Source organism: Labeo rohita, chromosome 10, assembly GCF_022985175.1.
Source record: "Labeo rohita strain BAU-BD-2019 chromosome 10, IGBB_LRoh.1.0, whole genome shotgun sequence".
NCBI classification, from domain to species: domain Eukaryota; kingdom Metazoa; phylum Chordata; class Actinopteri; order Cypriniformes; family Cyprinidae; genus Labeo; species Labeo rohita.
In genome coordinates, this window is record NC_066878.1 from 25,807,392 (window position 1) to 25,828,993 (window position 21,602).

At 34.6% G+C, this 21,602-nt stretch overlaps 1 protein-coding gene across 1 annotated transcript in view; it reads right to left on the minus strand.

Annotated features, from left to right (window-relative positions):
- opn4xa (opsin 4xa) overlaps window positions 1-18,236 on the minus strand; it is a 44,618-nt gene extending 26,382 nt beyond the window's left edge. Inside the window, exons 1-2 of the mRNA XM_051120493.1 lie at window positions 18,111-18,236; window positions 7,691-7,838 (exon numbers count right to left, since the gene is read on the minus strand). Coding sequence (XP_050976450.1) covers window positions 7,691-7,836 — 146 coding nt within the window. The 5' untranslated portion in view covers window positions 7,837-7,838; window positions 18,111-18,236. The remainder of the gene's footprint in view (window positions 1-7,690; window positions 7,839-18,110) is intronic.
- Between the last annotated feature and the right edge of the window lie 3,366 nt (window positions 18,237-21,602).

Below are 21,602 nucleotides of genomic sequence, written 5' to 3' on the forward strand. Positions count from 1 at the left end.
TGTATTTGACACCAAGCCCCGGCGATCGCAGACGGGTATCTGAACTTACTTTATATGAACAGAAAATCATTTGATTGACATCGGAACTTTGTCGCTTGAATCACAAATCATTTGATTCACATCGGAACTTCAGCCCGCGAATCATTTGATTCACACCGGAACTTCGGATCGCGAATCAGTTGATTGACGTCGGAACTTTGCAATAGGGTCTGGCTGCAGACATGCACATGCACTCTCAGACACCTGCACTTCCGCAAGTGATGTAATTTGCAGTCTATTTTATTTTTTACTTTATTTTATATATTTATTATTTTTTATTCGAATCTCTCAACATTGCAGTCGATTTTATTTTTACTTGATTTTATTTTTTTTTTTTTTTAATTGAATCTTTTAACATTTTACAACAGTAGCCAGGTGGTGAAGACAAGAAAAAATAAACTAAATTACAATGCCACTCGCAATCGCCACCTGCACTCTCAGCTACCTGCGATGTCACTTGCAATCCACACAAATCGTGCGTGTTGCCAGTGGAGACAATAAGCTGTGTTGGTTAAACGATTAAAACTAATTTAGCATAATATACAGGGTCCTGCAAGTCATCTGTAGGAGATAAAAACAAGACCTGCAAATCCGTGGCCACAGAACAGCAGAATATGAACGAATATGAATATGAGGGAGAATATGAAGTCTCTGGTTAAGTGTTTTCCTCCCATAGAAAACCATTAACACTTAATATGGCTCAATGTATTAATGTGGCATAATGTGGCATAACAGATTAAGATGATAAAGACTAAACTCAATATGCTCCTATTCATTATTAAAACAACTACACACAAGCAGGTGAGCCCAGAATAAACGCAACACCGCGTATATTAGCATTTTCCCATAAAGAATAATCTCTACAGCTGTTTTATATCATTGTCTTTTGTTTATGTTGACTTTCTATGGGAGGAAAACGTCTATTTAACGCATTGCGTTCTGGGCTCGTCTGCTTGCCTATACAGAGTTGGTCCTTTTAATATCACATAATGCCTTTCTTATGGCGCGTTCATATCTGCTGGTATGTTGTTTGACAACAGTAAGGTTTATATTGAATTTAGTCTTTATCATCTTAGTCCGTTTTGCCACATTAAGCGTTTGCTGGGCAAGTATAAAAGTGAAAGTTTACGCATTCATGGCCATATGCTTGCCTTGAAGTACGTTAAATTAATAAACTATATTACAAATTTGATCGTTTAATGGCACTTAATGTCTAATCTTAATACATTAAGCCATATCAAGTGTTAATGGTTTTCTACGGGAGGAAAAAGCTTAACGCATCATTTGTGTGGATTGCAAGTGACGTTGCAGGTAGCTGAGAGTGCAGGTGGTGATTGCGAGTGACATTGTAATTTAGTTTATTTTTTTCTTGTCTTCACCACCTGGCTGCTGTTGTAAAATGTTGAGAGATTCAATAAAAAAAAAACAAAACAATTAAAATCAAGTAAAAATAAAATCGACTGCAAGTGACATCACTTCTGGAAGTGTAGTTGTCTGAGAGTGCAAGTGTCTGAGAGTGCAGGTGCATGTCTGCAGCCAGACCCCTTTCCAACTTTGGTGCACGGATCACAAATTATTTGATTGACATCGGAACTTCGTCGCTTGAATTGCGAATCATTTGATTCATATTGGAACTTCGGTGTGCGGATTGCGAATCATTTGTTTGACATCGGAACTTCGTTGCTTGAATCGCGAATCATTTGATTCACAATGGAACTTCGGTGCGTAGATTGCAAATCATTTGATTCACATCGGAACTTTGGTGCATGGATTGCAAATCATTTGATTCACATCAGAACTTTGTCACTTGAATCGCGAATCATTTGATACACAACGGAACTTCGTCGCTTGAATCGCAAATCATTTGATTCACATCGGAACTTCGGTGCGCAGGAAATTCTGAGCCGGTTTGTGAATCCGATCGCAAAACATTTGATTCAGATGAGAACTATGCAGCGTTATCGCAAATCTTTCTTTCTTTACTTTTAATTAAACAGTGCAAAACAAACTATTGAGGCAGTAGAGAAGTTTAAAAAAAAAAAAAAAGGAAGAAAAAATAAGAGTATACACAGATACAAATCCCTTAAGAAAATGAACCATGGTGTTTATTATGGTAAGGGTGTAGTAACCATGTTATTTGATGTTCTGATTATCATTTGTATAGCCACACTTTTACTACAAATATGATAGTTAAACAATGGTTAGTGTAGCTAGTGGGGTTTTTTGGGGAGTGGGGGCTTGTAAAAGCATGGTTAATTTTCGTAAGGGATGTGTTGTCAGGTTAACAAGAAAATAATACTACATTTACAGCATAAGAGAGCTCGATAAATTAATACAGAGATACGGTTTTGACTGCTTTAGGATACACCGAGCTTTGGATAGTTTCCATAATCATCTAGATCAACTTTGAATAAAGAAAAGACAGGTTTAGAGCCAGAACATTTTTGTTTATGTATGTGAAATTTAGCTAACAGGAAACACAAATTAATTAAATGTAATTAAGTAATTACCCAATATTAAGTCAACATTCTGTAAACATTCTTCAAAATTTCTTCTTTAATTTTTAATTTTACACAGAAACAAAGACATACCAGGTTGGAACAACATGAGGGTGAGTACATGATCTTTTATATTCATGTGCATTACTCAACATGTGAGTGCAGGTCTGTTTGTCTCTCAGTATCACAGGCCCTTTTGCGCTCATAAGAGTGCGTTTTGTCTTCAGAGAATTGGTGTATAAGAAACTGTCACGGGACTAAAGAGACCGGTGATCTTTGAAAGTGAGAGTTGAACAAATGCAAAAAGAGTGTCAGCGGCCCTAGAGGATTTAGACCGAATGCATCACATAAGAGCATCACAGACCATCCGAGACAGACTTCATGACTGTAGTCACCGAATACTAAAAACACTAAGCCCTCTGGCCAGTGTTCATTTGAAGTCTTGGTTTCATTTTAATCATAGTCTTTTGACTAAAATGCTGCTTAGTCATATCTTACTCTTCTGAATTGTTTTAGACTAGTTTCAGTTGACTAAATATCAAGATTTAAAAATCTAAAAGGTTTAGTTCCATTGTGAAGGATCACTCAAGCATTTCTCTGAAATGTACAAACTCGTTGAACTTCTGAAGAAACTTATTAACCTGTTAATATGACTAATATTAAGATTTAAACCAATCCAAAGACAGATTTATAAATTGATATGGAAATATGAAATTATTTAAAAAAAAATTAAAAGATTTAAAACTGCCGGCAAGTCACCGTCTTAATGAGTGAGTCATTGAATAATTCACTTGACCAATTCAATCAGATGCTGATTCATTCGGTAGTACATTTATGAATGAGTCACTGAATCATTAACTTACTTGATTCATTTAGTATTTAGGATTCATTCAGTAACAAAACACCACTGTGTGTTGTTCAGAGATGCACAATAATGTGAAACTGAGCAAAAACCAATATTAATTTGATTAATTATCTTGATTAATCTCATTTTGTTTATACAGTTATTTACAGGAATTACATATACAGTAATTCTGGCAACTGTACCTGCAATAAATCTAGTTAAAGTATCCTGAACATGTTCACTTGCGTATTTTAACTATGAAGCTACAGTGTGTCTGCTGTCATCTTCTATAACTGACGGCAAACCGTCCCTCTCAGCAAAGACTAAAATAAACCCGTCAGTATAAAACCATGTCAAGACTGCTAGACTTCAAGTATACAGCAGTATGAGTAATTAAAACAAATGACAAAATCAACAGTGAGTCACACAACAGTGATGCAGGACTGAAGAGTTATTAAGATTAACAAACATTTCACAACATTAGTTGGCACATTTCAAACCTCAGCGATAGTCTTGAAATCAGGTCTTGTGTCACAAAACAGCTCAACAGTGGCTCAAACTGTGCTTAGATTTGCTCAAAAGTTTGAGATCTCAATATAAACAATCAAATTGAGCTGTTACCCACTATATATTTAGACTAGGAAGAAGTTTGTAATAATTAGGATGTTTTAATGTTTTTAAAAGAAGTCTCTTCTGCTCACCAAGGCTGCATTCATTTGTTAAAAATATTACAATTTAAAATAACTGTTTTCTATGTGAATGTGTTAAAAGGCAATTTATTTCTGCAATTAAAGTTGAATTTTCAGCATCATTACTTCAGTCTTTAGTGTCACATAATCCTTTAGAAATCATTCTAACATGCTGATTTGCTGCATTCATTTGTTACATTTTTAAAAATATTAGAAAATCGAAATACAATTTAAAAATAAAACTGTTTTCTTTTTTTAAAAATAATATTTTATTAAATCAAGGATGAATGTCAAAAGAGTTAGGGAAAGATTTCTAATGTCACGAAAGATTTCTATTTCAAATAAACGCTATAATTTGATTCAGACTGAAACCTCATAGTGGGTTTGTGAATCATTATTCAGGGGTGCGTTTCCCATACAACGACGTAACTCGCTGATGAACCTCCATAGTATGATGCATTGTTGTGGAAACGAACTAGCTAGTCACGACTGTTTCCTGAACACGGTCGCATCTCCGTCATTTGAACCACATCAGTTCAACAATGTATGACCGTCGTTAATGACGTCACCGAGTACTAATTTATGTTATTTAACTGATTAAAGATCTCTAAAATGCAGCGATATTAAACATGGCACCTGTTGACTAATTTGCTATTTTTTGTTCCATGTCATTTCGCTTTATTTGATGTTTGATTCATTCGCGGGTTCCCTCTTACGTCATACTCTGGGGTTCCCGTAGGCATTTATGTGCATGTGCACTATTCAAAAACGCAGCTTACAGAAGAAGCTTAAAAAATACATTGATTAAAATGCATTTATATTTAGATCGAGTGAAAGATATAGATTGTACTGCATGTTAGCTTCCCTATTGTGCCCAAGCGCATAATTTATTGAGCCCATATGTCTTATTAACAAGAAACTATGCTTCTAACCACAGGTTGAGAGCTGTAGTTCCAACCACGTAAGTTTGTGACACTGTTTGTGAATGTTCGTTTAAACTATGGTTTCGGAAAACACGGAACTTGCGACTATAGTTGGCTAACGATGCTTTTGGGAAATGCATCCCAGATAAGTGATGGGTTGTTCTTGAATGATTTGTTCATTTTTAACTAATCTTTAATGTGACTTGGGGCCAACGAGTCATCTCAGGGAATGATTTGTTCAATCGCGCATGCGCAACATCCCATTAGGTTCTGTACTGGAATTAGTCCATCTGTTTCGAGTCTTCGGGTTTTGGAGTTGTTCGTTCACCTTATGGGGCTCACGCGTGATGAACGAACGACTCAAACCTGAAGACTTGAGAGATGAACTAATCAATTCTCTTTCCAGCTCAGACTGCATTGGCTAAGCTTATGGGGCTGTCACGTGATGAACAAACGACTCAAACCCGAAAACTTTTCAGATAAGAGGTGAGGTGAGCTAATTATAGACTAAAGACCCAGGTAAACAATGAATGAATCTTTTCTGTTTCTTATAGCATTATAGTTTTGTCTTGTTTGTAGTGTGATCAGCGTTTGTGTAAGCAGTAGATGTGTTCGGGAAGTAACACGTAACATTTTAATTATATTTTGCTAAAACGAACGAAATGACTCGAAAAAAAGATTCGTTCATTTTGCTGAACGAGACTCAAAGGTCTGAGTCAGTAAAATGATCCGAACTTCCCATCACTACCCCAGGGGTGCGTTTCCCAAAAGCATCGTTAGCCAACTATGGTCGCAATTTCCGTCGTTACCAACATTATTCAACGATTCAGTGTTTCCTGAAACCATAGTTCAAATGAACAATCACAAACAGCGTCACAAACTTACGTGGTTGGAACTACAGCTCTCGACTTGTGGTTAGAAGCATAGATCCTTGTTAGTAAGACATATGGGCTCAATAAATTATGCTCTTGGGCACAATAAGGAAGCTAACATGCAGTACAATCTATATCTTTCACTCGATCTAAATATAAATGCATTTTAATCAATGTATTTTTTAAGCTTCTTCTGTAAGCTGCGTTTTTGAATAGTGCACATGCACATAAATGCCTACGGGAACCCCAGAGTATGACGTAAGAGGGAACCCGCGATGAATCAAACATCAAATAAAGCGAAATGACATGGAACAAAAAATAGCAAATTAGTCAACAGGTGCCATGTTTAATATCGCTGCATTTTAGAGATCTTTAATCAGTTAAATAACATAAATTAGTACTCGGTGACGTCATTAACGACGGTCATACATTGTTGAACTGATGTGGTTCAAATGACGGAGATGCGACCGTGTTCGGGAAACAGTCGTGACTAGCTAGTTCGTTTCCACAACAATGCATCATTCTATGGAGGTTCATCAGCGAGTTACGTCGTTGTATGGGAAACGCATGTGATCAGTGTCACATGATCCTTCAGAAATCATTCTAATATGCTGATTTTCTACTCAACAAACAGTTCTATTATTATCAGTGTTAAAACACTTGTGCTGCACAATATTTTTGAGGAAATGGTCATACATTTTATTTTTCAGGACTTTTTAATTATATAGAAATTTAAAAAGTACAGAATTTACTGAAACACAAAATGATTTGTATTTTTGTGATACACCAACATTAATTTTTTTTCAGAATTTGATAATTTATTTATCAAGGAAGCATAAAATTGATCAAAAGTTTTTTATAATGTCACAAAAGATTTCTATTTAAAATAAATGCTGTTCTTCTGAACTTTTTATTCATCTGTGAATCCTGAAAAATAAAATGTATGACGGTTTCCACAAAAAATATTGGGCAGCACAACTGTTTTCAACACTGATAATAATCAGAAATGTTTGTTGAGCAGCAAATCAACATATTAGAATGATTTCACATGGATCATGTGACACTGAAGACTGGAGTAATGATGCTGAAAATTCAGCTTTGATCACAGAAATAAATTACATTTTAAAAGATATTCACATAGAAAATGACTATTTTAAATTGTATTAATATTTCACAATTTTTTACTGTATATTTTCTAATGTTGTTTTAAGTCATCTCTTTGGCTCACCAAGCCTGCATTTATTTGATCCAAAGTACAGCAAAAACAGTAAAACTTTGAAATATTTTTACTATTTAAAATGCTATTTTAATATATTTTAAAATGTAATTTATTCCTGTTATTTGAAAATGATCCTTCAGAAATCATTCTAATATTCTGATCTGCTGCTCAAAAAACATTTATTATTATTATGTTGATCATGTGAAAACACTGAGTATAAGATTTCTTTGATGAATAGAAAGTAATGATGCTGAAAATTCAGCTTTGATCACAGAAATAAATTACATTTTAAAATACATTCAAATTATTTTAAATAGTAGAAATATTTTAAAATTTGTGTGTTTTTGCTGTACTTTGAATCAAATAAATGCAGGCTTGCTGAGCAGAAGAGACGTCTTTAAAAACATTAAAATCTTACTATTCAAAAACATTTGACTGGTAGTGTACATGCAACCTGAAACGCAGCAGAAAAGACTGAAATGAAATATCATTTGAAACTCCATTAAGTTTGAAAAATAAAGAACTTTCCTTCAAAAACTGATGACACTTTATTGTCAAAAAGAGCCGCAGCTTCATAAGTATAAATGCCTAGACGTGAGGTCCTACCTGAAGAAGGCGTACATGACCAGCATGTTTCCGATCACTCCCACTGCCCCGATGACAGCCACGAAAAACGCCACTATGTAGTGAGCATGATCTGGAACGTCCACTTTCCTGAAGAAGCCACGGTCCATGTCCATCGGCTGCTCCATACCTGCGACAACGACAGAGAAGACGTTCATTAAAGCTCCATCTGACCTCATTGACCTCTTCAATTAAGCCAAAGTGTTTGGTTCTAACACGATCTCGAGGAGAACCTCCTCTCAACACATTTCCAGCTCGCTTTAGTGTGGTTACACCGGTGTTTGTTTGCGCTCTTATCTTGTTGTGCGGCGCATGTGATGCGAGAGGCTTAAGGGAAATAAGAACATGCTCTGTTTGAGCTCTCGCTCTTCCTGGACCACAAACCGCCTCCAGCACCAGAAATACGGGCAGAGCAATAACACATGCTGCAGATAGACTGAAAAACAGACTTCTTTTTAAGATAACAGCACATGAACATGCTTTATACCTGAGAACGAGAATTATGTCTGTCAGGATGAGCTTCAGCAACACCCTCTTCATTTGATCTGTAGTCTCAGCTCCTGTCTAATATTAAATGTTATGAAACAATGTTCAGAGTCTGAAGACATCACACATGGGGGTCAGTTTCTGGACTTTCTGAAAAATATCTAAAAATATCTAAAAATATCCCAGGCTTAAATGAAAATATTGTATCCCGTCTCTGACCTTATTTGCATTGTATGATACTAGATTACATTACATTCATTTTTATCTCCCTTTTCTACAACTAATTTATTTTACTTATTATTATTAATTATAATTTGTATGCCATAAGGTAATATATATATATATATATATATATATATATATATATATATATAATTTTTTTTTGGGGGGGCCAAAATCTATATTATGTATAGAGTAAATATATGTTGCAAACTGTGAAACTTTAAAATGTGTTTCAGTGGAAAGAAAATCCATTCTGAAACCTTACAGAAGCCTGAATTTAGGCTAAATATGTTACACATTCTCAACAACAACAAAAATGTTTATATATTTTAAATGATTTAAAAAATTATTAATATTTTTATATAAAATAAATTGATATTTTAAAATGTATTTAGCAAAAATATGGAGGCCAAAATGTTTTTATATGCTTAAAAAATATATTTCTTAAATATATTTTTCAAAAATATGCAAAAATATGGAGGATTTTCTTTTTCTTAAATATATTTTTCAAAAAACTGTGGAGGCCAAATTTTTTTTAATGCATTTAAAATATATTAATGATTTTTAAATATATTTCAAAAATATACAAAAAAGGCCAAAACATATATTGGTAGAAAATTAATTTTATGAAAATGTACATTTTATGAAAATACATATTTTTGCCAAATGGAATTACTTATTTAGTTTTCTGCCATTAGTGATAACCATACCATTGAAACAATTTTCACTCAGAGATTGCTAGCACATTTCACAAATAATTACAAAGAAACTCAAGTGACACATTGAATTAATTGTGAAATTTCAACGTTGAAAGACTGAAGTAGTATTTTGCTGTAAAACATAATTTTTGTAATTAATTTTTACAGTGCACAGGGGGAAAATGAACATGTTATAAACAGTTCAATTGCTATGCAAAGTAAAAAGTGAATTAAAATAAATAAATAAGTAAGTTCACTTTTGACATGAACAGGAAATTATGAAAAATATTTTGAATCAATATCTAAATGAGTTGCTAGAAATAGCATGGAAGGACCATGTTTTGCTTAGTTTTAAGAAAGTTTTATTTGATAATTTATTTATTTATTTATGTATTAATTAAAAACCCTATTCCTACAAAACAAATCTTTCAGAAGCAAAAACAAACAAACAAACAGCCAGTAAAGGATGACAATAATCTTAGACTCGCTGAGTCCTGCATTATTTGCAGATATAAATATATTTATAAATACATTTATGAATTTCACTATAAAAAATCAATCCCATCACTCGGCTGATAAAGCGTCCTGCAGCTGATTACTGAATCATGTCTAAAGGTGTCGAAAACACCTCCTCAAATCAGAAAAAGGTATGAAAATGGATCATAGTGAACATGAAGTTTCACTCTCCATAAAATGACATACTTTGTTACACAGAAGAGCTTTATAATAGTAATAATTTAAATTGGATGCAGACAACGAACCTTACGATTAAAGGAAGTAATTAAACCCAAGGGAGAGTGATTAAATGCTCCATGTAGGTGCCATAAGAGGATTTCTCTCTTAATTTATTTATTTATTTATTTAATGTTAATATGATTAAGACCGTCAAACAGGGTCATGCAAGTTAAATGCTGTTCAATGTGAATGTAAAAACAACGAAAAATATCTCATTTACTTCATCAAAATGATAGAATAACTGAAAACACATCATTGTATATCCAAACAAGTTAAAAAAAAAAACAAAAAAAAAAAACACACTGAGCAAGTTGAGAAAACCTTCAGTGCAGATTCAGACTTTCAAACTTCAATGATGCTTTAAAGTGATTTTTTAAACAAAAGTGATTTTAATAATAAAATAAACAGATTTAGACAAAAGCTGTTTCTCTGAATGTATCCCAATAACAATGTTTATGTCCAAGCAAGTGTCCAAATGAACTGAAGATGCTCGAAAGGTCAAACTATGTTCAAATATGGGAAATTAAAATCAAATTTTTTCCATCTCACGGCTTTAAAATAGCAAAGCCAAAGGCCTCATGCAGACTGGAATGACAGCAGACAGACGTCACCAAAACAAACACAAACACAGACAGAAAACAACACAACACGCTCACAGTGATGACAGATCCAATTACAATCATCCCAAATGATGACGGAAACCATTATATGCCTATTTCTATACGTTATGTCCAACATAAAGTGGTATTCTGGGGCCAAATTAATGTTTTAACAAACAAACAAACAAACATCTCCAGAACTTAAAATTTAAATTAATGTTATTTCTGTCTTTCATTTCCTTTATAAAGTTGAATTTTAAACCAAAACAATTATTTTTAACAAATAAAAATACTTATTCCTAGTCACTAAAATGATTATTTGGCTATTTTTGTAATTTAAGCCTATAAAGTGCTATTTTGGGCACTTTTAACAATTTAAACAATTTAAAAATCCCCATAATGCAGTGTTTACCTGCAGTCCTGCGTGTGTCTCTTAGAGCCTGCGGCGTTTGCAGCGATCTGTCCACATGCGTGTGAATGCTGTTGGATGCGAACGGCTCCGGCTGTGTTCTAATCCAGCAGAGAGGCGGAGCTTCACTTACAGTCATCATGAGCGCACTGACTGACACACACTGACCCCACGGCCGCTGAACACTGATGCACACGCTCGATTGATTTCCTATGCACTATTGTCACTTTCAATTGCCCACAATTTGTTCATCTGGACCGAGGAGACTGTAATGACAATGCCATGCATGTTTAACGCAGGAGTGATATAGAGAAAACACATGTAAATCTGACTGTAAACCTCTTATGTGCATGCTGTATTATGCAAGACATTATGAAGTGAGACAAATGTTGGGATGTTAAAGGAGAAGTCCACTTCCAGAACAATAATTTACAAATAATTTACTCACCCCCTTCTCATCCAAGACGTTTATGTCTTTCTGTCTTCAGTTGTAAAGAAATTATGGTTCTTGAGGAAAACATTTCAGGATTTTTCTTCATGTAATGGACTTCATTGGTGCCCCAATTTTGAACTTCCAAAATGTAGTTTAAATGCAGCTTCAAAGGCTCTAAATGATCCCAGCCGAGGAAGAAGGGTCTTATCTAGTGAAACGATCGGTCATTTTTTTTGAAAAATAAAAATTTGTATACTTTTTAAGCATAAAAACTCGTGTAGCACAGGCTCTGGGATGTGCGTTCACGATGCTACGAATTAGTGATGGTTCATTCTTGAATGATTAGTTCATTTTGAACGAATCTTCAATGTGAGTCGGGAAGAACGAGTCGTCTCGGGGGAGTGATTCGTTCAGTCGTGCATGCGCAACATCCTATTAGGTTCTGTACTGGAATTAGTTCACCTGTTTCGAGTCTTCGGGTTTTTCGAGTGGTTCGTTCATCTTATGGGGCTGTCACATAATGAATGAACGACTCAAACCCGAAAACTTTTCAGATAAGAGGTGAGGTGAGCTAATTATAGACTAAAGACCCAGGTAAACAATGAATGAATCTTTTCTGTTTCTTATAGCATTATAGTTGTGTCTTGTTTGTAGTGTGATCAGCGTTTGTGTAAGCAGTAGATGTGTTAGGGAAGTAACACCTAACATTTTAATTACATTTTGCTAAAATGAATGAAATGACTCGAAAAAAGATTTGTTCATTTTGCTGAACGAGACTCAAAGGTCTGAGTCTGTAAAACGATCCGAACTTCCCATCACTACTACGAATCGTGTCTAAATTCATCGTCTGTGTACGGAGTATGGTGAAAAACTCCATCTTATTTTCTCCTACAACTTCAGAATCGTCTGACATCGTTGTACCTTTTTGTTTGTAAACAGAGTTTGACTTACTTGCACTTTCTTAGTCTTTGCGTGTTCGCTTTGTAAACACTGGGTCTGTAGTTCTGCGTGACCTTTCGACGTGATTCAATAGTACGTGAACACGCATCACACACTGTAAGACATTTCTGTAATTTCTACAGTTATTAACTGTATATCACCCAGTATAATACTGCAAATTCCCTTTGCAGTAAATAACTAATAACCATTGCATTATGGGAATTTTCTGTGACATCAGACCCCAAATACAGAGACTTACTGTATTTTTTAAAATTGCTGTATACTACTGTATTTGCTGTAAGGTTCTCATTGGTGGCATTCTATTGAGGTCGTTTTATTTTCCTCATTTATTATATTTGGATTGACACCATTTGCCCTACACCGTGTCTACAACGCCGCAACAGCTTGGGACGGACTACACTGGATGTGTTGCATCGCTTGTAATGACTGAAAAATCCGTTTGTCCTTCATGTCAGACACAGCGCGAGCGCTTGAAGTACATCTGTAAGTCAGAAATTTACCGGGGCATTACTGTACTGTAAGCACTCACTGTAGATTGTATATTTAATGAGTTCTATATTGTCTTTTTTTGTCGAGTCGAGCTGCGCCGCGCCACTCGTGTTCGAGGAAGACGCTGAAGCAGCGGGCAGCGTCGCGGCGTTTGCCCGGGGATGAACCCGCGAGAGCGGAAGAGTTCCGGAGAACATCCGCGCTGTGTGTCGATGCAATTTACGAGAGATTAAGACCAGCAAGTAAGGTAAAAATATATATATGTTTGTCTGAGTGTTTGTCAGATTTTTGCACACCAGTTTAACCTAGTAATATTTACCCGTCAACATGGCGGTTACAAACTTTACTATAGTAAACTGTTTTACAGTTTACAAACGTTTTTTGTCGGCTTATTAAACTAAGTTACTGAATTAAAATAATTTTCAACAAGCAACGCTTATCTTATATTAACATTAGGTTAACTAATGTGAAATTTTGTTCAGGTGTTAGTATAATGTTGGCCAGTAGCCTATTGAAAAAAAAAAAAAAAGTATGTTAGCTAGGTTGGACAAGTTATATGGCTAACTGTTAGCTGCCTTTCTAGTTTTAGAATTAGTTTGTTATAATATTAATGGAATTTAAGATTTACTGCATTTTGTTGTGCTTGTGTTTTAAAGGCAACTGCAATGAAGCATCAAGAAAGACATGAGCATGACAACCTCACTGAGACTGATAGTTCATGGTAAGAGAACAACTATGGTTTTGAGAAGTTTGTGTATTTTTTGTGGGGTTTTCCTTTTAAAAGTGTGCCATTTCTTCTACTTGTTTTTCAGAGAAGACATTTCTGTCACTAACAAAGTGGATGGTGAGCAAAGGTGGTGGCCACGTTTTGGAGCAGCACCTGGGTTTTGCAGATGGCTGTGTATTCTTTGGCTGCATGTCTTTTTCTCCATTATGTTTCTGTTGCCTATAGATTCTTTGTGAGGATACAACATAATGCACTGCAAAACGTCCTAAGGCAGGGGAAATGGTGATGATGCAGTTTTTTCAACTTCATTGAGTAGTTTAAGACTGTATTTTTAAGTGTTATACATGCATTGTTTTAAATAAAGTATTTGATATTTTGTGATTATTGTGTCTGTTTAATTGAATGTCAGTTGTACCTGTGTAGAGTAAAAATAAAATAAATTTAAATGAATTATATATAAATTTATAAAATCTACTGAAATCTATATTAAAATTAATGAATTACAGTAGTATACTGTTGAATTTGATCTTTTAATAGTATTTGGCTGTAAAACAGCTACAGTTTGCAACTGTAAATTAAATACGGTTTGCTACTGTAAATTCTAATTACAGTAACTTACCAGTAAGTTACTGTAAAAACCCTTTGAAATGTCTAACAGTGCAGAGCCTGTGCTACACGTGCCTTTGTGCTTAAAAAGTATACACATTTTTATTTTCCAAAAAATGGAACGTTTCACTAGATAAGACCCTTCTTCCTCGGCTGGGATCGTTTAGAGCCTTTGAAGCTGCATTTAAACTACATTTTCGAAGTTCAAAATCGGGGCACCAGTGAAGTCCATTATATGGAGAAAAATCCTAAAATGTTTTCCTCAAAAACCATAATTTCTTTACGACTGAAGACAGAAAGACATGAACATCTTGGATGACAAGGGGGTGAGTAAATTATTTGTAAATTGTTGTTCTGGAAGTGGACTTCTCCTTTAAGAAGAAACAGAGAAGATTCTCCACTATATCACATGCAAAGCAACATGATTTGGAAGAGTGCTATTTTAGTATCTTTGATATATACTATTATAGTTTTTGTTAATATTTTGAATTAGGTTTTATTTTTAGATTTTTTGTTTTAAAGTCCTTTAATTTTAAGTTAAAGTTTTAGAATGTTGCTTTTAATAGCATTATTTTTTTATTCTTTATTTATTAGTGTTTTTTTTAGTCACTTCAGTACTTCTTTGGAAGCATGCTTCTAAAAGAAATAAAAAACCTAATAAAAATAACAGGTCATTTTGACTTTATATCTCACAATTGTTTTTTTTTTCTTGCAGTTTGCAATTTTGTTTGCAGAACTGTGAGATAAGAAGTCAATTACATTATTTTATATTATGTGATATGTGTTTGAGAAAATAAAACAAAAAAAATTACAATTGTAATTAAAAAATAATTACATGTGACAAACTGAGGAAAGAAGTTTAAATTGTGAGATATGAAATACAAATTGCAATTCTGAGATTTAAACTCAGAATTGCTTTTTAAATGGAGAATTATGAAATATATACTCATAATTGTGAGATGTAAACTCAGAATTGCTTTTTAAATGGAGAATTATGAAATATATACTCATAATTGTGAGATGAAAATGGAGAATTATGAAATATAAACAGAATTGGAAGTAAACATTTAGAACTCTGAGTTTCTATCTTACAATTTTGAGAAAAAAATGATCAGAATTGCAAAAAAAAAAAAAAAATATATATATATATATATATTATAATAATAATAATAATTAAATAAATAAATAATAAATAAAGTGAGATAAAAAGTCACAGCTACCTTTTTTATTTTTTATTCCTTGGTGAAACAGGCTTTTAAATGTTGCTTTGGCAAGGAGCTAAAATAAAGTATGCTTGTTTTTTATACTTGATTTTACTTCAATTAACATTTATATAGTTCTAGTTTGAGATAACGATAACCCTGAATTGTAAAAACAGATTTTTCCTCCAGGAAGCAAATCTTTCTTGATGTGGAGAAACTTTACTTTTGCATGTACAACTTCTACTAAACGTCCAGACAGTCTCAGTAGGAAGAGTTTAGAGTCTTTTAGCACATATACGGCTCATGAGAGAGTCCTGATAAAATCTCCCCGGGTCAGAATAAGGGAACTGGACAGCAGCCACTGCATGTCAGGAGCTTCCAGCTTTTAAAATAAGCATCCATGTGTGAAGAGACTCCTCAGAGAGAAACGCCTGCCGGATAAAAGCTCACAGACACTGATCCGATCAGAGCCGAGCGCTACCTGCTGCTCATTCACCCCACATACGGCTTCATTTCAGCCTACAGCCGAGTTCACACGCTAACAACAGCAACGCCAGAGGCACATATTTAGATCGACAGGATCTGAAAGCACACGAGGAAATGCTAAAACAAAACCAGCTTTTTAACAGGATCATTTGTTGCATTTCTAAAGAATAATACCACCCAACAACAACTACTTTACACCACTGTGTGTTTAAAAGGAATCACCTGTAACAATGCTGGCCAATATCTAGCGTCACAACAAAATTCACATGACATTCACACTATTTTTGCTGTGTATCACACAAATACACACTGAAAACTCTAGCATCTGTGGAAAATTTAGCATTGGTGCATCCTTTATATGGGCCATTCTACAAAAGTGGTTCAAAGTCTGAGCTGGAAAAATGGAAAAAAAAAAAATATATATATATAAAAAAAAAAAAAAAAAAAAAAAATAAAATATATATATAAATATATATATATATAAATATATATATCTTTTTACACAAATTTTATATGTATGCAAATTGTATAATATTTAAGGTACACATTTCTAGTAATTGTGCAGTTAATTCTCATATTAATCCTCATATGGTAGAATATTGTCATTTGGAATATTTGTAGTCTCTCCAAATTTACTACTACCAAAACACAGCAATATATAATTTAATTAGAAGGGCAATATTGACCTATTAAGATTTTGCTTACATCTTCCATGTAAATTACATGCATCTGATACAGCATTTATTCTTAAGCTCAATCTAATATTCACAATAAAACATTAGTTTGCATGTCATACTATTCTTTCATCTATTATGGATGATTTTGTTGACAGCACTGCTCAAAGCATTTGTTGGCTGCGTCATACAAGGTGTTGTTGTAATTAAAAATAACTTCCTTGTTTACAACCCTGTTTCAGTCTCTTTCAGTATAAAAGTCTTTACAGCTAACTTGCTCATTAAAACAATCTCTTGTGGCCATTTAATGGTGGAACAATGTAACTAAAAACACCATCAGGAATACTCAGAAATACAATTATTAAATATAGCTGCAAGCAGCGATTACCGGGATTCAAATGCTTTAACCCTCTAAGCGCCAAAGTTGAAAAATTGCGACTAGGCATCATACTTAAAATACACTGTAGTTCCTAATATGGTGTAATATCTCATTTGTATTCCCTACCGCTAGATGGCAGACATGTAGTACTTCGATTCTAGATCAAAATTATGTCATGTAAAAAGCATTTTTGGTAAATCCAGTTAATTTACCATAGAAATATTACATTTTTTAACAGATATGACTGTTATAGCACCAGCTGCGGTCTAATCCCCTTAAAACTATGCATGCTTGTTTAGAATCACCTGTCGCATGTGCTCTTCCATTTCGTCAAGTTTTGAGTTTTCCTTTAGGCTTTATAGGATTTTGGGTAAATTCAGACAGGCCCCTTTTCTAAACAACCACATTAAAGTTTCCCAAAGGGTAAATTTCAACATTTCTTTTGAAAATTACTGACCTAGAGGGTCCAAAGAATTGTACTGCATTAACTGAGATTGAGTAGGTCTTTTACATCTTCTCAATCATTTAACAAACAATTTGATTGATAGCAGTGGTTCTAGAGGCAAAGTTGTTTAAAATGAGTAGTTCTATCATATGATATGAGTACTGTGCGTATGTGCAATCGTTTGTGCCACTGAAATATGCTCTATCACCCCCCCAGTGGCCGATTTCTTTCAAATGTCTCTCAGACCTTTGGGGCCGTTGAACAGGCCCAACGAGATTTAATCCGATCTGCCTTTGTTAACCTTTCCTAACAAGTCCTTAAACTTCGTCAGCCAATGGCAGCTACGTTTTTTGAGATACGCACTTCGGAACAAGACCATGCACACCAATTTTCTCTGTTTTTCTCTCTTATAGCACCAACAAGTAGCCAAGCTCTGCGATTTTTTTTTTGTGACATTACACACAGAAGAGGAGTGACACTGGATTAAGCTATATTGTGAACATGTTTGAAATGCATGTATCTGCATTCAGATGAAGTGTCGGAAGTCACTTAAAAAGCATGACATGAGATGCCATTTAAATATAAAAATTAATATTAATCAGCTCGCTCTCTGCTGCCTGAGTGGATAATCTGAGAAAACGTCAGATTCTGAGTCAAATGTTGAACACTTTCCATAAATACCAGCACATTTTCCTCTCTCAGCCTTTTCATAATGCAAATTCTAAAGCTTTAAATAGGAAGAAATTTTCATTATCCCAATCCAAAGGAAAGTTAATTAACATCAACGGATTGAACGACACAAACATCACAGTGAAATTGTCAATTTAATAAAAATGTAAATGATCCTCTTACCAATATCCTGGTCAGTTTTGGCCCGTCTACTCAGTTGGTTCAGATCAGCTCATGGACTAAAACACATCCACAGATCTGAGTTTGAGCCGCTGGGACTGGCTTGTGTCGTCTGCTCTGAACGCTGACTGGAAACATCTGACTGATGCATTCACACCGGTCATTGTCTCAAAGCGCAGGCTTCCGTCTGACCCCCTCTGACGACAGGAACATATGACGCTAGTCTGAGAGCAGAGTTGCCGGAGAAAGCCTGCAAAAACTAATTTGCAACTGTTGAGGAGAGTCGATTGCTTTTGCCACACATAACATTCTAACAATCCCATAGCAAGCACTACAAACCACTTACCTTAGCAGCCACAAGCACCCAACTACAACACCCTAGAACAACAAGTTTTAGACAACAAAGTTTCCATCACACTCTTAAAAATAAAGATGCTTCATTATGCCGTAGAAGAACCTTTTTTTGTCTAAATGGTTCCATAAAGAACCTTCATCTGAGCAATCAATACAAAATAGTGCACTGCTGTTTTGCATTAGTCAATATGTGAAGATGAGCTTTGTAAGTGAATGGAGGACGATTACTGTGCCAAAAGATTCCTTTTTTGGACTCAATGCTTGTGTTGCATTTGAACAAAAGCTTTGAGTGATTGCACTGATTCTTTAGTCTACTGTGTAACTACTGTAAATATCCTAATAATCAATCCTCAAGCCATGCACATCAAACTATAGTGTATTGAAGAAACTAAATTTTTACTTTTATTCATCAAGGATGCATTACATTGATGAAAAGTAACAGCAAATACATTTATAATGTTACTGATTCAAATAAATGCTGTTCTTTTAAACGTTCTATTCATTTGTAAAACCTGAAAAATAAAATGCATCACAGTTTCCACAAAAATATTGGGCAGCACAAACAATTTTCAACATTGATAATAATCAGATATGTTTCTTGAGCAGCAAATCAGCATATTAGAATGATTTCTGAAAGATCATGTGACACTGAAGACTGGAGTAACAATGCTGAAAATTCAGCTTTGATCACAGAAGTAAATAGCATTTTAACAGATATTCACATACACTGTAAAAAAACAGTTTGTTGAGTCAGCTTAAAATAATTTGTTACCAGGCTGCCTTTTTTAAAGTTCAGTCAACTCAAAAAAGTTTAGTCAACTTGAAATGTAAGGGACAACCTTAAACTTTTAAAGTTGTAATAAGTGACAACTTATATATTTGAGTTGATTCAACTTAAAATTTTGAGACAGCTGGGTAACAAGCCCAGCTTTTAAGTTTAACAAACCACATTTTCAGTTTAGTCAACACAAATATCTAAGTTGTGACTTAGTACAACTTAACATTTCAAGTTGACTAAACTTATCTGAGTTGACTGAACTTAAAATTTTAAAGCAGCTGTGTAACAAGCCCAAGTTTTAAGTTCAACAAACCAAATTTTTAGTTTAGTCAACAACTCAAATATCTAAGTTGTGACTTAGTACGACTTAACATTTTAAGTTGACTAAACTTATTTTAGTTGACTGAACTTAAAATTTTAAGGCAGCAGGGTAACAAATTATTTTAAGTTAACTCAACAAATTGTGTTCTTTTTTTTACAGTATAGAAAACTGCTATTTTGAATTATTATAATATTTCACTATTTTTACTGTATTTTTAATCAAATAAATGCAGCCTTGCTGAGCAAAAGAGACAACGTCTGACCCAAAACCTTTGAATGGCAGTGTATAATTACTTTATTTTAGCATTTTTTAGAGCATAGGGCACAATTTGGCTGAGATACAACTATTTGAAAATCTGGAATCTGAGGGTGCAAAAAAAAAAAAAAAATCAAAATATTGAGAAAATTGTCCTTAAAGTTGTCCAAAAAGAAATTCTTAGCAATGAATATTACTAGTCAAAAATTAAGCTTTTATATATTTACAGTAGGAAATTTACAAAATCTCCACATGGAATATGATCTTTACTTAATATCCAAATGATTTTTGGCATAAAATGAAAATCAATCATTTTGACCCATACAATGTCTTGTTTGGCTATTGCTACAAATTTAACCTTAATTCAGTTTCTGCATAAAAATAATTTATTCAGTGACCATCTGATTCAAAACCAGACAACATTTGTGAAAGCTCCAATCTGAAACACCAATGAAACATCATCATCAGCATCACATGAACACATTTAAATATTTTCGCCTCAAATTAACCCTAAGCTTGTTGTAAATCCAACATTTTAAAGAGAACTGGCCAATGAGATGCCCCACACATGCTGTTTTGAACAGCACATGCTACTTGTCCTTCCCTGAGGGCGGATCACAGCAAAACAAACTCACAGTCTTCACATCAGCAGCCGGAAAACACAACAGACCTTTGAGTCGTGTAAAATACAGGCCGGTAGCAATCCTCCATTGCTGTTCTTACTCTAAATGTTATTTGAAGGAAGACTTTTCCATACAGAGAACCATAGAGATGCAGCTTCCGTGAGGGAAAAGAGAGGCAAAGTGAACCCAGGAGAGCGGCCGATCGATCGATGGGGTTGGTAATGAACAGTGCACGGCTTTAATTAACTTAGCAAATCTGTCATTGACAGCTGCAGAAAAAAGCCTTCAGGATCCCAAACGTGCAACAGCATCACACGCCACCTGATCTGCAACCTGAGAAAGACTTAAACCATTAGCATTCAAAGAGCCATGAAATGTGAATGGGTGCCACTAGAGTCCAAACAGCTGATAAAAACATCACAATAATCCACACCACTCCAGTTTATCATTTAACATCTTGTGAAGACAAAACTGCATGTTTGTAAGAAACAAATCCAGCATTATAACTTCAAACCATCAGTTCTGGCTAAAATACTATAGTCCATAATCTATAATAACGCTTCTTGCCACTTTTAAAGCATCCGGCAAGAATGACTTGAAGACTAGAGGTGTCAGATATCAATCATGTCTACGCTTACAATCACACACTTCTTAATGGCTCCTAATGAAGTCCCAAGCATTGTGAAGCACAGTAATGCCCTCGGTGTGTTTGCACAGGCCTAATTTGGGCTCTGCTGACAGACAGCCTCGGGTCGGTTCTGCTGGTGGCTGGAGACGGATCTGACATTTCTCTGTCACTTCGCCCACAGACGCAAATGAGCCGCTGGCATGTTAGAAAACGGACACACGGTCAACATGGGACACCACATCTCTGGCTTTAGAAAGTAAACCCAATGCATGTGAAAAGACAGCTTTCTGTTGTGCATGCATGCTTAGTCATTAAACTAGGGCTAGTGTTCCTCCCAACTAGACTAGATCTAACTAGCCTCTCATATTCTTCCTGCAGGCAAATGTGAAACACATTCTTACTGGACTGAAGCTTGACGCCTTGCAAGTTTCCTTCATGTTGGTGGGTGATTCCAGTGTATTATTGCTTTTAAAATGATTTTTTTGTTCATTAAAATAAAATGTAATAACACATATTAAATATTGGATAAAAAAAA